Below are 15,702 nucleotides of genomic sequence, written 5' to 3' on the forward strand. Positions count from 1 at the left end.
TAAAGTAAAAAAAGAAAAAAATGTATCATAGGTTTAGTCATTTTTGTGGTTCTTTTGTTTAAAAAAGAGGAAAAAACTACAACAATTTTCAAACATGTCAGATTAGAAAACATAATATTCGGATTCAGCATACCCAAAAACATAATGTTTGACACCAAGATCACTATTTTCTTTCTGCTCCCTCAAAAGTTATTTGGAGCTCATTTCGTATAGCCGCCATTTGGTTTTTAGCGATTTGGAGCACATAGCTTAAAATTTCAGATTGGAAAACATAATATTTGGATTCAGCATGCCCAAAAACATAATGTTTGACACCAAGATCACTATTTTCTTTCTGCTCCCTCAAACGTTATTTGGAGCTCATTTCGTATGGCCGCCATTTGGTTTTTTAGCGATTTGGAGCACATAGCTTAAAATTTCAGATAAGAAAACATAATATTTGGATTCAGCATGCCCAAAACATAATGTTTGACACCAAGATCACTATTTTCTTTCTGCTCCCTCAAAAGTTATTTGGAGCTCATTTCGTATGGCCGCCATTTTGTTTTTTAGCGATTTGAAGCACATAACATCAAAATCGAGAGTGGCAAACAAAATATTCGGAATCAGAACATCAATTACATTCAGAAAATGTTGTTTGCCCGCTTTTCCTCAAAAATGCTTCGTACACTTTTTACAGCCACATTTCTGAGAATTTGCACCAGGCTATAAGTATTTGAATTTGGAAACTGGTTCAAACGAGTTGTTATCAATAATTAGATTGTGATTATTACCTAACACTTGGTTTCGGCCTGTAAGCATATATTTAGTTTTCTCTTTGTTCACTTCCAAACCTATCTCTTTAGCAGTTTTGAAAAATATTTTAGCATTATTCTTAATTGTATTCAGATCATCCCCCAGTAAGTCTACATCATCTGCATATGCTAACAACTGAGTCACACCATTTAATTTTAGTCCTTCTTTAGTTTCTTTTACCTTCCTTACAGCATATTCTAGGGCAAAATTAAAGAGCAATGGAGATAATGCATCTCCTTGTTTTAACCCATCATGAATTGTAAATTTGTCAGATATATTAATACCCACACGAATTTTACTTTCTGTTTCACTGGTGCATATTTTTATCATACTAACAAGCTTCTTAGGTATTCCAAACTCTACTAATATATTATATAATTTATCTCTTTTGACCGAATCATATGCTTTTTTGATATCAATGAATAGCTGATGGACAGAAAATGTAACAGTTAAGGGAGAAATTAATTGTTTTTTGGTGTCATGGGTGGGACACAATACAAAACAAAAGTATATAAAAGAAATGAACAATATGTAAAATACCTTATACCTTAATTCCTGTTTAATACTTAGTAACATACCCCATCGGTTCAAGTAGAATCTTGTCCACTAGCAGTGTTACTCCTCTCAGCGAAGCCAATCAAAATACCCCCTGCTTCCTAGATTCCCTGGTTTTGTTCATGTTGCCCCGACCTTCATTGACCTTCCATGAGATGAGCCACGGCCGCTTCCTGTGTAAAAACCTCTTTCTCAACAAAATCTAGAAGCAGGTTCTGACAAGTCTGGACAAGATTCTGCTCGTACCGATGACGACTTGAATGTTTGTAGAAATGACAATTTTAGATTGTTGACTCATGAGGTAGAATAATGTTACAACATTGCATTTAATTTTAGAAATTGTGATTCAGGGTTCTTTGGCATGCGGTACCCCTGATGCACATTTGTTTTTCCGTGCTTACGTAATACGCTCCACATTCTTGGCAGGTAAGGTATACAGTGACGTAATAATCAGAGTCAATGTGGTGACATATTGCTTTTGTCAAGGCCCGACTTTATTTACAAAATAATCTACATGTGAGTACAAATAAAATTACTTTTCTTCTGTTGCTTTGTGTATGAAGTCAAGAGAGAGACGCACACAGAGCGATGAATTTGCCAAAGATAAATTTGTTGAATCCCCCTCCTTTTTCCAGCCATCTGCGGGAGGTTAAACGGGTACGATTATTGAATGCATCTCTTTTATTTATTATGTTATAACCGTAAGATTAACAATAGAACGGCCACCATTTTTTTAAACTTTGACAAATACACGAACACAAAAAAAGAGTACTACGAGTGGTGTTGTTGATCTAGCATTAGACGAAAAGTGGGAGTTTCTAGTTTCTTGACCATTTAGAGGTTTGTATGTTTGCAGCGTGATCCTAGAGAGAAGTTAGGACCGGTAGAGATCCCCGTCTACCGGCGTAGATTGCTGGTTTCCACCTGGAAAGAAAAGAGCAAAACATTATTATAGGTACAAGATGAGGTCAACATAGGCAAAGACATAAAATTCAGAGTTCGCATTTTTATGACGACATAGTTTAGTTTTACCATGGCAAATTATTTTTCCCTATCCAAATTAATATAAAATATAAAAGATTTTCTAGTTTTTCCGAACACGATGATCCTGTTTTTTTATTGGACATATATACAGGGTGATTCAGAATTCCTATTACACACTTCTAGGGGTTCTAGAGGGGACTTATTAGATCAAGTTTTGATAAGGAACCCATTTCCGGAAACGTACCGTTTCGGTATAATTTCACATCTCCCGCTTCACGGTAGGGAACCCCCGTTGACGGAGGGCGACGTCTTCAGTCACCTGACGGCATGTGTGCTGCTTCCAACGTCCTCTGTTCACAATCTGTTTACACAGCACATGTGGTTCCAACATGATGGCGCACCAGCACACTTTTCCCATGGCATCCGACAATATCTCAATCAAACATACGGGGACATGTGGATAGGTCGCGATGGATCAACTCCTTGGCCACCTCGATCGCCGGATCTAATTCCTCTTGACTTTTGCGCATGGGGCCACATGAAGAGTCTTGTTTATGAGACTCCTGTAGTGTTGGAGGAAGACCTGGTTGCACGAGTTCTGGCCGAAGCAGACACGTATCATCACACACCAGGTACTTTTTTGAGCGTGTATATGCAAACATCCTTCGGAGGTACACTGTTTGCAACGAACTTCAGGGTCGCTACATCGAGCAGCTCTTGTAGTGACGCAGGTAAAGCGGAAGATGTGAAATTATGCGATATTGTCATCTGTGTAATACCAAAACGATACGTTTCCGGCAGGAGCGTATATTCTAGGCCAGCTAAACGAAGCCTAAAGTCTAGAGAATAAAATGGAGGAGAAAAATCGATGAGAAATTGTAAATAATATTATTCATATCAGTGAGATGATGATGCTGATTCTGGAGTGGGCAACCTGATTTCCTATGAGTTGACAACCTGATTTCCTATGAGTTGGCAACCTGATTTACTATGAGTTGGCAACCTGATTTCCTATGAGTTGGTAACCTCATTTCTTATGAATTGGCAACCTCATTTCTTAGGAGATGGTAAATGTATTTCCATTGATAGCCTAGGCCCACGTGACATAGTGAGATAGCTCAGATCTTGGACTCAGTAAACGCCACTGGTTTCCGGACATAGGTTCCTTATCAAAACTTAATCTACTAAGTCCCCTCTACAACCCCTAGAAGTGTGTAATAGGAATTCTGAATCACCCTGTATATAGGGCCCGAATAATAATGTACTAAAACAGTAAAATATGTTTGTATATATACATATACATACATACATACATACATAAATATATACGAGGCGCATCCAGAAAGTAAGTTTCCCTATTTTAAAAAAAAAACAACAACACAGTTTCAGGAAACCATTTATTGGCAACAGGTACAGAAAAGGTTCAGCTATTTTTCAACATAGCAACCACCAGAATTGAGACACTTGTCGTATCGTGCTATCAACTTTTGGATCCCACTGTCGTAGAACTCTGCCGCCCGTGAATGGAACCAGCGTGTGACAGACGTCTTCAGCTCTTCGTCGTTGCCAAAACGCTCACCGGAGGACAGGAATTTCTTGAGGTGCAAGAAAACGTGAAAATCGCTGGGAGCCAGATCAGGACTGTAAGGTGGATGATCAAACAACTCCCAGCCAAATTCCGTCAAAACAGCTGCTGTGCGCCGAGCCGCATGTGGACGAGCATTGTCATGGAGGAGCACAACACCTGCAGTAAGCATGCCACGCCTCTTGTTTTGAATGGCACGTCGCAATTTCCTTAGTGTTTCACAGTAATGGTCAGTGTTCACAGTTTCACCTCTGGGGAGGAAGTCAATGAGCAAAATGCCCTTCCTGTCCCAAAACACGGTGCACATAACTTTCTGTACCGACAGCGTCTGTTTGAATTTATTCTTGACCGGAGATCCACTATGCCGCCAATGCATTGACTGCTGCTTGGTTTCCGGGGTGAAGTGCGAAATCCACGTCTCATCGCCCGTGACGATCCTGTCGAGGAAATCATCGCCGTCATCATGGTACCGTTGCAGGAATGTCAGTGCTGCTCCTGAACGTTTCATTTTGTGTTCGGGTGTCAGGTTTTTTGGCACCCACCTGGCACACAATTTTTTGAACAGCAGGCACTGCGTGACAATCTCATGCAACACGGATCGCGATATCTGCGGAAAAAGGCTATTCGACTCCGTAATCGTGAAGCGACGGTTCTCTACGATGCGCTGCCGCACCAGCTCAACCAGATCATCAGTGATGAGGGACGGACGCCCACTGCGCTCTTCATCATGGACACTTTGACGACCTTCCGAAAACTGCCGCCACCAGCGACGCAGCATCTGCTTCCTCATAATGTTCGGCCCATAGACCTCACAAAGCTGACGATGAATGTCAATTGGCGCAATGCTTTGTGCATTCAGGAACTTTATCACCGACCGAACCTCGCATGCGGCGGGAGAAGGAATACGAGCTTCCATTTCGGACCACTGTTGCCTCGCTACTGGCATGCGGCGGGAGAAGGAATACGAGCTTCCACTTAGGACCACTGCTGCCTCGCTACTGGCGCCGGGCGGGATCTGTCCGCCTGGCATATGATTGATACGTCTTAGCTCTGCTGCGCATGCGGAATTTACACGGCTCATTATGTTTACTTTCACGGGAAAAAAATAGGGAAACTTACATACGTATATACGCCTACGGACCACAGATTCGTATAGAGGACATCAAAACAAACAACTTTTCTCCGTAACATTTTTCTCGTTGGTGCGTCGTTTCGGCGCTACAGCCGTTCGAAAAAGACAGTTTTGCCGCCTGGATGCTGGCAACCCAACACAACATTTGATCGTATCTGTGATGTATTCTCCTGCGGCGAAACGGCGCACGGCATGGTTGCAAGGAACACACAAATTTTGTGAAAAATGATAAACTAGCAACCACATTATTAGCTGTAAAACGAAGGGACAAAAGCGTCCAGTAAACCGAACATGATAGCCTATCAGCCAGAAGATCAGCAATCATCTCAGGGGAAGGGGGAAGTGAACCAACGATATGAGAAATGGTAAAAAAACGTATTCAAAATGAAGTGTTATTATCGGATTTTGTCCCAGCCTACATGTCAAATATCAACAACAATAAATTTTATTGGACTTACAGCTTACATGTGGCTGTTTACGCCTAGCTACATGTCAAATATTTGCAAATCTCGTTGCAAGGTTGATATCTACATGTTTGTGTCCAGATGCCTTGTGGTACTTTTGGGCTGATAACGGAAGTATCCGAGGTTCACGTTGTTACGTTACGACTAAAACATGTACAACCACATTAACAATGTAATGATGAATCGATAGCGAATATACTGCCCTGTTCACAGTTGCAAACTATTACATGTGTATCCGGTGCATAGATAAACACAGTCGTCGGAGAGCTTGTATTACTACTACTTATATCCCTGTATTTTCAACCATTTTTGCCACTTGCCTCATAATGCCCTGAATATATACATTATATTATGTGTTGTTTACCTTTGGAATTTTGAGTTCTTTCATTTCTATTTTGTCATGTGTTCCAATCTGTTCAATGTGTCACAGACAACTAGTATCAGAAGGACGAAGTGGATAGATTAAATTGTAGATGCCAACTTAGTAACTAGATTTGCATATGTTTGACATATAAGCTGAGACAAAATTTGATATGACCACTTCCACTTGAATTCTATTTTCTTTCTACCATTTTTCGTATCGTTTGTTTACTTCCTGTTACGTTACAGTCTCTCGTTTTGTTTTACGGTACATAATGTGGCTGATTGTATGTAATTTTTCACAGAATATGTGTGTTCCTGGTAACCCTGGAACGCATTGCTTCACGACGGGATATGACGTCACATATGCAATCAAATGTTGTGTGTGGTTGCCAGCATTCAGGCGGCAAAACGGGCTTTTTTGAACGACTCTAGCGCCGAAATGATGCACCAACGAGAAAAATGTTACGGAGATAAGTTGTTTGTTTTGATGTCCTCTATACGTTTCCGTGGTCCGTGGGCGCCATTAAAATGACACCCTGTATATATATATATATATATATATATATATATATACACAGGGTGTCGCAAAACTCTTTCAACAACGCTTGGGTGTTGGTAGATATCATAAAAAAGAGCAACTTTTCCCTATAAAGTTTACCTCGAAAGCGCTTAGTTTCTGCGCTATAAGCGCTTAAAATCTATCCTGTACGTATGCAACCCAACACAGCAAATGCTTGCTCTGACATAACTACCAGGGGCGCGTGGCAGTATTGCCACTAGCGTTCCTCGTTAAGAGAGACGACTTGAAGAAAACAACTTAAGAGTCTTGCCTGAGCAAAATTCAAAACATTAATGATACTTGCGATGTTGTAAGAAGCATTCACAGTATTTATAAACTGACCAAGACAAATAATGGGCAGACTGAAATTCAAGATTACTCATTCTAAAATATCTCCATAATTGATTGATTGATTTGGTTTATTTTAATTCGCTTTTCTGCCACTTTTGGCTAATCGCGAAGATGAGGATGATATGATGAAATAACAAATGATACCAATGTCTAGGCCAGGATTTAAACCCGAGACACCTGGCGCCGTAGCAAGCTGTGCTAACTACATCACCACGGAGTGTTTCGTGTATCATGCAATATCAACAACTGCAAGGGACACTCGTGAGATAGGGGAAATCCATGAACGAACAAATGTAAACATGATGTGCCGGGATTCGAACCCAAGACCCCTGGCATCGTAGCGCGATGTTCTAACCACTCCGCCACGGGGCCGGCTTTTAATTTAATGAAAATCGTCGTTTAGACATGAATAAATTCACACATTAAAACTAGTGCTTATTAAAAACCAAAGCCAAGAAATGCATACTTATATCAAGCGCTAAACTGTAAAGGGCACCTGTATTATACTGTAACATTTTCGGAAGGCACCAAAATGTCAACTTTTAGTTGACATCACCCGGTATCAAACCCGGGACCCCTAAATCAAATAAAAATCAAATGATTAACAAGATACATTTGCATCTCTAATTGGTTGTACAGTCACGGACACTCCTGGGTTGAAACGATTCCATTGAAAGTCAGTGTATTCATTACAACCCAGAAGTGTCCGTGACTGTACAACTAGACTGCAATAGAGTTTGCTTCCCAAGGGGGAAAAATGGCAAAATTACACAGCACTTGGTAACAGGATACTTACACAAATACTGGACTGGTTAAGATTATTGTTGACTTAATCACTACATTGTTAGGCCTATAACAGATAACACAAACAGGCTATCGATTAATCTGTCCCATATTGAGGTTACTCTCCTCTATTGACAAGGGAATTGTCAGAGCGGAAACTAATGATTGAACTGTATGCATAGAAGTAGTTCTCAACTGAGAGCTAAATACTTCATAAAACTAAATTTATTGTGCTTGTTACGTGGATAGTTTTGCCACGGTTTTTCGCGCTTTCCACTAATTTTAAGATATCCACATAAGACGTTGCAAGCTGTATAACACTGAGAACATTACAAGCATTCCCATTCTATGTTTTTGAAACACATTCCTCAAGTCAGACAAACCAACCGAAATATAATATTTAACATAATATATTACATATTCCTGTTGCTTCACTGTCTCGATCAGATATCGAACCTGGGACACTTTGATTACAATGCGACGACGATTATATGCCAATGACGATCAACACTTATAGAATGAATGCAATGATGTTGGCCTGATGAAACTGCAAGATATCATTAAATCAGTTCTTTGAAAATCAATTTAAACCTAATTTCTATTTTTCAAGAAGCCTAGACGTAATGGAATCATTACTCTTAATGATTACGCCATAATTTATTTAATTTGAAGGATACATATTAATTGATGCATCCAGTTAAAAAAAGTAGTTGTATTGATACTACGGACAGCGCAACTTTTAAGTGTAGAAAAGGCGAGGCTATTTGATTGAACAATCAGATTTGCTTATACTTAAAACAAAGCCAAGAGAGGCCTATACCCCAATTTTTCAGGTGTGATATGCTCTGATTTTTAAGAAATTCTGAATTTCTAGTGTAGAAAAGGCGAGGGCTCAACAGATAGATTTACCCGTGCTTAAGACAAAGCCAAGAGGGGCCTATACCCCAATTCTTCCAGTGTGATATGCTCTTAATTTTAAGAATTTTGAATTCTAGTGTAGAAAGGGTGAAAGCCTCTCAGACAGATTTGCTTATACTTAAAATTATGCCATATGATCTTATTGCTTATAGTGTGTTTTTCTGTCAAAATCCCAGGAATTGAATTTTAGTGTAGCTCAGATTGATTCTGCCATGTATATTAATATAAAGCTTATAGTTACTGGGTTCTGAGGCCCAGTGGAGTGTGGTGCATGGTTTTTATTGCCTTGCAATCAGGAGGCCTCTGGGTTTGAGTCCTGATAAAATGTGAAGCCTCTCCTGATGGCAAAATGTTAATATTGTTGCTTTGTAAGCAAAAGGCTCGGGTTTGAGTCCTGATAAAATGTAAAGCCTCTCCTGATGGCAAAATGTTAATATTGTTGTCTTGTAAACAAGGGGCTTTGGGTTCGAGTCCTGATAAAATATTTAAGATTGAAAACTTGTGGCAAAATAATATGTCCACAAGTGAGATTTTGAGAATAGTTGATATACAACTCCCAGATCTGAAAACCTGGTAAAAAGTGTTTTACAATAATATATTGTACAAAAAACTGAATTTTCTTATTTTTTCATGTTTTATAACCACTCGCTCAGCCATACAATAGGAGAAGAAGCGGGTAAGCATAATTAATTGTTTGCGTGCTTTGCCGGCACGCAAGAGACACGCTAGAAGGGAATAATAATGATTTTTCTGTGTGATTCACTGAAGAGGTCATTAATCTTTCTGTGCGTGTAACATGTCTGTAACAAGGAAAATGTAACAAAGATTATGGTCGATATATACATATTTTCACACAGTGGCAATGAACTGTACCCCCCTCGTGCTAAAAGCAATTCTAGAAGATAATATGAGCCTAGGCAAAGACTTAGAAAATATTATGGCAGTTCAAAATCCGATTTTGTCTGCATAAGGGTCTCAGAACCCAGTAAAATGTGGGCATATTCCATATTGAGAAGTGTTAATATTGTTGCATTGTAAGGGGCTTTGGGTTCGAGTCCTGATATAAGATTGAAATATATGCAACTGCCCACACATGAGATATTCACTGTTAGCTGATAATACAGTTGAGGTTTCAAAGCTGGTAGAGTGTCTGGGACCTCTCTGACAGCAAAGTGTTGGTATTATTGTTTTGTAATCAAGGGGTTTCTGTGTTTGAATCGGGTCTCTAGAACTGCTCCGTGACCCTCTCATTTCTCACATCATAAACATACGATTTTTCACCTATGAGAATAACACTTCTTTCTCCTCTGCTCAGACAGATTCGGCCATGTGTGTAAAAGTTATATCTGTATGATTGTTGTTTATAAACTTGTCAAAAATATGGCTTTTTTGTATGAAAACATGCAATCCTGAATACAATTCTGGTTTTGCCTTGTTCTGTTAATATAAACACAAGTGAGACTTACAGAATATTTATTGCACAGTTCAAAATCCAATTTTGAATTGTATTTAGTTGATATAGAGATGAGGTTTTAAACCTGGTGAAGTGTGTTGTACATCAGCAAAACTATCACCAAAACCTAGTTACTGCTGTTGTTTGGGTATAAAAGCACCAGCTCAGCCATTAACTGCTGAACCCAACTGATATTTTTATTAAGTATAAAGTTTGGAATTGAAGCCCAGAAAATCTTATATAATAAACAACAAGAAAAAATGCCAAAACAAAAATATTGCAATCAGTGTAATAAAAATATATCTAGTTCTCATTGGGCTAGGCATTGCCGTATTTGTAACTCTAGGAAATGCAGAAAGGCCATGAAAATATGTCCAAGATGCCATAAAATATTAAGCAAGGCATATTACAAATGGCATAAGTGTAATTCTTATGTACAGTCATCAGCATTGCCCTCTCAACCATCTACTTCTGGTCTGAAAAGAAAACACGAAGCACCTGTTAATGCTTCACCTGCAAAGCAGCCACGCTATGCACCCATACATAGCAGTTTTAATGCCCAACTTAGGGATTACCGGTTTGTATCAGAGCCAAGATGCGGCATTGAGAATTTCTTGAACAGTATAAATTCTGATCTGCAGGCAATTCTTAATGCACAAAATGGCTCTTATAAGCTGTCCCTCAAATTGTTTGTACAATATAAGAAACCAAACGGCACAAAATTTACACAGCCCCACATAACAGAAACTGTACCTGTATATTCAAATTCAAATTCAGATACAATAATAAGCAGGCTGATAGATCAATTGAATATCAAACACTCTGAATTTGCGGCAAAAGAGTCAGGATGGAGCCTATGCGGTTCATCACACAAGTTATATGTTCATATTTCTGAATTCAGCCCATTACAAGGATCCACTTATGTGCCATTGCCTGCCAATATCAAAAACAAAAGAGCCGTGGTCAATATAAAAAATACCGACCAGAAATGCTTTTTGTGGTGTATATTAGCTGCCTTGTATCCAGTTTCAAGGGATCCTCAGAGAATAACTTATTACAAACACCATGAACATCTTTTTGACGAAGCAATGGAGGGTTTAGAATATCCAATGTCTATTCCGAATATTGATAAATTTGAAAAAAGGGCCAGGCACATCAACGGCAAACAATTATCTATTAATGTATTTATTTGTTCCACTGGCAATTGCCCGATAGCACCTCTCAGAATCAGTACAATTGATGATGAAGCTGCAATTCCGATTGATCTGCTCTTAATTGAAGAGGATGATACATACCATTACACTCTAATACATAATCTTCAAGCTTTAGTGAGAACACAACTAGACAAATCCAATACAATATTCAAGTTGTGCAGAAGATGTTTAACTGTATTTGATGGTCAAAAAATGGTAAATGGGATTCGTGAAAAAAATGCAGAAATTGCTAAAAACAAGTTAATTGAGCATCTGAAATACTGTGGCAACCATAAACCTGTTCATATGGTGATGCCCAATCCAAGTGAAAATTGCAAATTCAAAAAGTATGAAGCCTTGTTGGAACACCCTGTATATATTGTCTGTGATTTCGAATCGAACCTCAAATCTCTTGCATTCTGTAGCCCAGATCCAGAAGAATCTTCAAGTACACCATACCAGCTACATGAACCTTCCAGTTTTTGTTATATGGTTGTACAGGATGGTGTTGTTACTAAAGAATATTCATACATGGGACCAAATGCCATCAAAATATTTGCACATAGAATAGAAAATGTGTGCCGTGACATAGCATCTAACATCTTATTAAAATCAAAGCCTATGTTGCCTTTAACAGAGGAACAGATTGAGGATTTCAACAATGCAGAAAAATGCCCGGTATGTGATTGTGAATTTTCAGATATAAATATCAAGGTTCATCACCATTCTCATACAGATGGTCGATATAAACAGGCCCTGTGTAATAGCTGTAATATTCAGATCAAGAGACCAAGATTTGTCCCCATATTTTGCCATGGAGCATCCAATTATGATTTCCATCATTTGATCAGGTACGAGGGGTTTGAGAAGCAGAATTTAAATATTTTAGCTGAAAATGATGAGAAATATATATCTATTAGCAAGATAATTAAAGTTGATGGTGTTCCTATTCACATAAGATTTCTTGATTCTTACAGATTTTTATCTGCTAGCCTGGCCACACTGACCACTCAATTATCTGATGATGACTTGAAAATCACACGTGCCTTGTTTCCAGATCAGGACCTGAAATTAATTAGGCGGAAGGGTGTATATCCATACGACCATGTTACAGATTTTTCTAAATTTAATGAGTGTTCCCTGCCACCACAAGAAGCATTTTATAGCAAAATCAGAGGATCTGGAATTACTGATGAAGATTATCACCATGCCAAATTGATGTGGAAAAGTTTAAAATGCAAGACATTTGGTGATTATCACATGGCTTATTTGAAACTTGATGTGACCCTCTTAGCTGATATAATCCAGACATTCAGAAAATCTTCCATGCAAAATTATGGACTGGACCCAGTGTATTTTTTCAGTGCTCCGGGCCTAGCATGGTCTGCAATGTTTTTCAAAACTAAAATGCAATTGGATCTAATCCACGATCAAGATAAGTATCTGTTTATGGAGGAATGTATAAGAGGAGGGATGGTGCAATGTTCCCAGAGATATGCCAGAGCAAATAACAAGTATATGCCTGATTATGATCCAGCACGGCCATCAAATTATATAGTGCATGTAGATGCAAACAACCTCTATGGTCACGCCATGATGCAAAAACTGCCATATGCAGAGCTTAAGTGGGTTAAAAATTTCAAAATTGAAGATCTTAAATATTTTGATGACAGTGAATATGGCCTATTCTTAGAAACATATCTGAAAATTCCTGATGATTTGCACAATAAATTTTCTGATCTGCCCCCAATTCCCGAGGTTCAGTGTCCACCTGGTTCTAAACAGAAGAAGCTCATGATGACCCTGGAGCCGAAACAAGGCTATGTCATATATTACAAAACCCTCCAGTTCCTGATGAAACATGGTGTTCAAGTAACCAAAGTTGGCAAAGTCTTGAGGTTCAGGCACTCAGAATGGCTGAAACCATACATTGACACAAACACAGAGCTTCGAACATCTGCAAAAAGCGAATTTGATAAGGCCTTGTTTAAATTGATGGTGAATTCTGTCTATGGCAAAACTATTGAAAATGTCAGGAAACATACCGATGTTAAAATAATTACTGACCCCAGCCGGAGCAAAAAATTGGTTGCAAAGCCTAATTTCAATTACAGAAAAATTTATGATGAGCACATGGCACTTTTCAACATGATGAAAACAAAGATTAAGTTTGATAAACCTATTTATGTAGGGGCTGTGATATTGGAATTGTCCAAATTACATATGTTAATATTGTATTATGATGTGCTGAAACCTTTTTACGGTGATCGTGTAAAATTATTGTACATGGACACGGATAGTTTTATTCTTGAAATTCAAACAGAAGATGTTTATCAAGATATGTCACAGCCTGAATTGTTTAAATATTTTGATACCACTGAACATACAAAGATTCAACAACACCACAACAAAAAAGTGCCTGGCAAATTAAAAGATGAGACACTTGGCGATATTATTGTGGAATTTGCTGGGTTAAGTGCCAAGATGTACAGTTTTAAAACATGTAGTGCTGTTGTCAAAAAGGCCAAGGGCATTGGCAGAGTTACTGTGGAAAAAGAGCTTGTATTTGAAGATTATAAAAATTGCATCAAATCACAGAATTCAATTAGAACATCAGAAAATAGAATTCAGAGTGAGAATCACTTGCTGACTTCAAATATTGTAACAAAAGTGGCCCTGGACCCACATGATGATAAGAGATGCATTTTATCATGCGGCATGCATACTTTGCCTTGGGGGCATTGTGATTTGAAAAGTGGAAATCAATGCCCAATTACAGAGCATGATTTGAAATAAATAAACATGCCTATGAACTTATTTGGGTTCAAAAAACAGGCTATTATGGACCTGCCCACACCACAACCCTCTCCTGATTTACAATCTGTAATGTCTAAACTGAGTGGCTTGTTAATTATTCATCTGAACAGCATACTTACAGATGTTGATGAAAAAACAGGCAAAACATTGTACATATTTAACAATAATTTAAATCATTACCAATTACCTGTAGGTGGGCAATTGCAATTTATTACAACCCCTGAGGGTGATGTCAAGATTTCAGTAGGGAGAAATATTTATAGAATTAAGCACTCAAACATGATTTCTGGCACTGTATATACTGTTTCTGCTGGTGACTGCTTATATATTGAGGTCCCTGGATCATATGACAAGCTTATACCCTTTTTTATAGAATTAAGAATCAGATACTCTATAATAAATAACCACTAAAAGAAAATGCCTAATGATATATTTGGTCATACAAGACATGAAGATCACAGTGATGAGATTCTGATGCTTGATGTCAGAGTCAAGAAATTAAGAAGTGATTTACAAGCTTTACAAACCACACTCAATGCCAGTCTTCAATTAGAAATTACAAATTTACAATCACAATGCATGGACCCTCTCCTTAAAATTGATTCCGAACTCAAAGTGCTGCTTCAGAAATATACTGATTTGGCCACATTGGATAATTTTCAAAGTTTAGAAGAGGCTGTAGCAGCTCTTCAAGCCAAATTTAAGACCCAGGCTACCAACTCCGAGCAATTGAAACAACAATTGGAAGAGCAGATAAATAATGTCCAGGCACAGCTCCAAACAATTGTCAAAAGCATAAAATCAGAAGAAGATTTTGATCTAGTCATTTCCACTCTGAAAGAACAGATTCAGTCACTCCAGATACCTAATCTGGATCCTCTGCACAATGCCATAGCCGAGGTTAAAGAAAAAATTGAGACACTTGAAAATTTTATGAACAATTTGCCATCTTCTGATGCTTTGAATTCAATAACTCGGAGTGTAGCAAATATTAAGCTGCAACTTGAAACATATGAAGATTTTGGAAAAATTCAAAGTACCATAACCCATCTTGAAGGTACAATAGCAGCAGTGCAAAGTGATTTGGCAAATGTACAAGAAACTCGCCTGCCTGGGATTGTAGATACCCTTGTCAGTGTCCAGCAACAGATCACAAAGCTTGAAAACCTCAACACTGAATCTGAACTGTCTCATTTTCATCACTTGATCGATGATATCCAAACAAAGCTTGAAATTTTACAACAATCCACACCCTCTCAGGCAGATATAGCCCTGCTCCAAAATGCTATGCAAAATGTAGCTGATGCATCTGAATTAAACAATGTCAAATTGGCACTTGAATCTTTGCAAAATACAGTATCCAATCTTCCTACATCACAGGAACTTAAAAATATTAAGAGGGCAGTGAATAGGATATTGAAATCAGAAGATATCAAGAATATCCAAGCAGAGATCAAACAACTCACTCAGACAGTGGCCACTCTTCCAACCAATCAACATATTAATGAACTGCATGCCCTGTTTGAGGATATCAGAAGACAAGTCCATGATCTTACTGCTCAAAATTCAAAATTGGCAGTTGTTGAAAATTTGCAACAAATTGTAGCTAATATCAAGCAACAGCTAGGAACCATGGAATCCAATCAAGCAAATGCTCTGTCTGTTTTTGCTACCCAGCTTCAAGAGATTGTGCAACAATACAAGAAACTAGTTGTGGACATAAAGATCAAGCCAGGCCACGATGATGTTG

The 15,702-nt window shown here is 38.3% G+C and overlaps 1 protein-coding gene across 2 annotated transcripts in view; it reads right to left on the minus strand.

The window, feature by feature from the left end:
- Window positions 1-1,824: 1,824 nt before the first annotated feature.
- The window catches only part of CCAP (Crustacean cardioactive peptide), a 174,784-nt gene continuing 160,906 nt past the window's right edge, over window positions 1,825-15,702 (minus strand). For both annotated transcript variants that reach the window (XM_083143348.1, XM_083143349.1), the window contains exon 6: window positions 1,825-2,274. In XM_083143348.1, the coding sequence (XP_082999474.1) occupies window positions 2,248-2,274 (27 nt within the window). In that variant the 3' untranslated portion in view covers window positions 1,825-2,247. The remainder of the gene's footprint in view (window positions 2,275-15,702) is intronic.

The sequence above is a fragment of the Lepisma saccharinum genome, chromosome 21, assembly GCF_977018435.1.
Source record: "Lepisma saccharinum chromosome 21, izLepSacc3.1, whole genome shotgun sequence".
In the NCBI taxonomy this organism is placed as follows: domain Eukaryota; kingdom Metazoa; phylum Arthropoda; class Insecta; order Zygentoma; family Lepismatidae; genus Lepisma; species Lepisma saccharinum.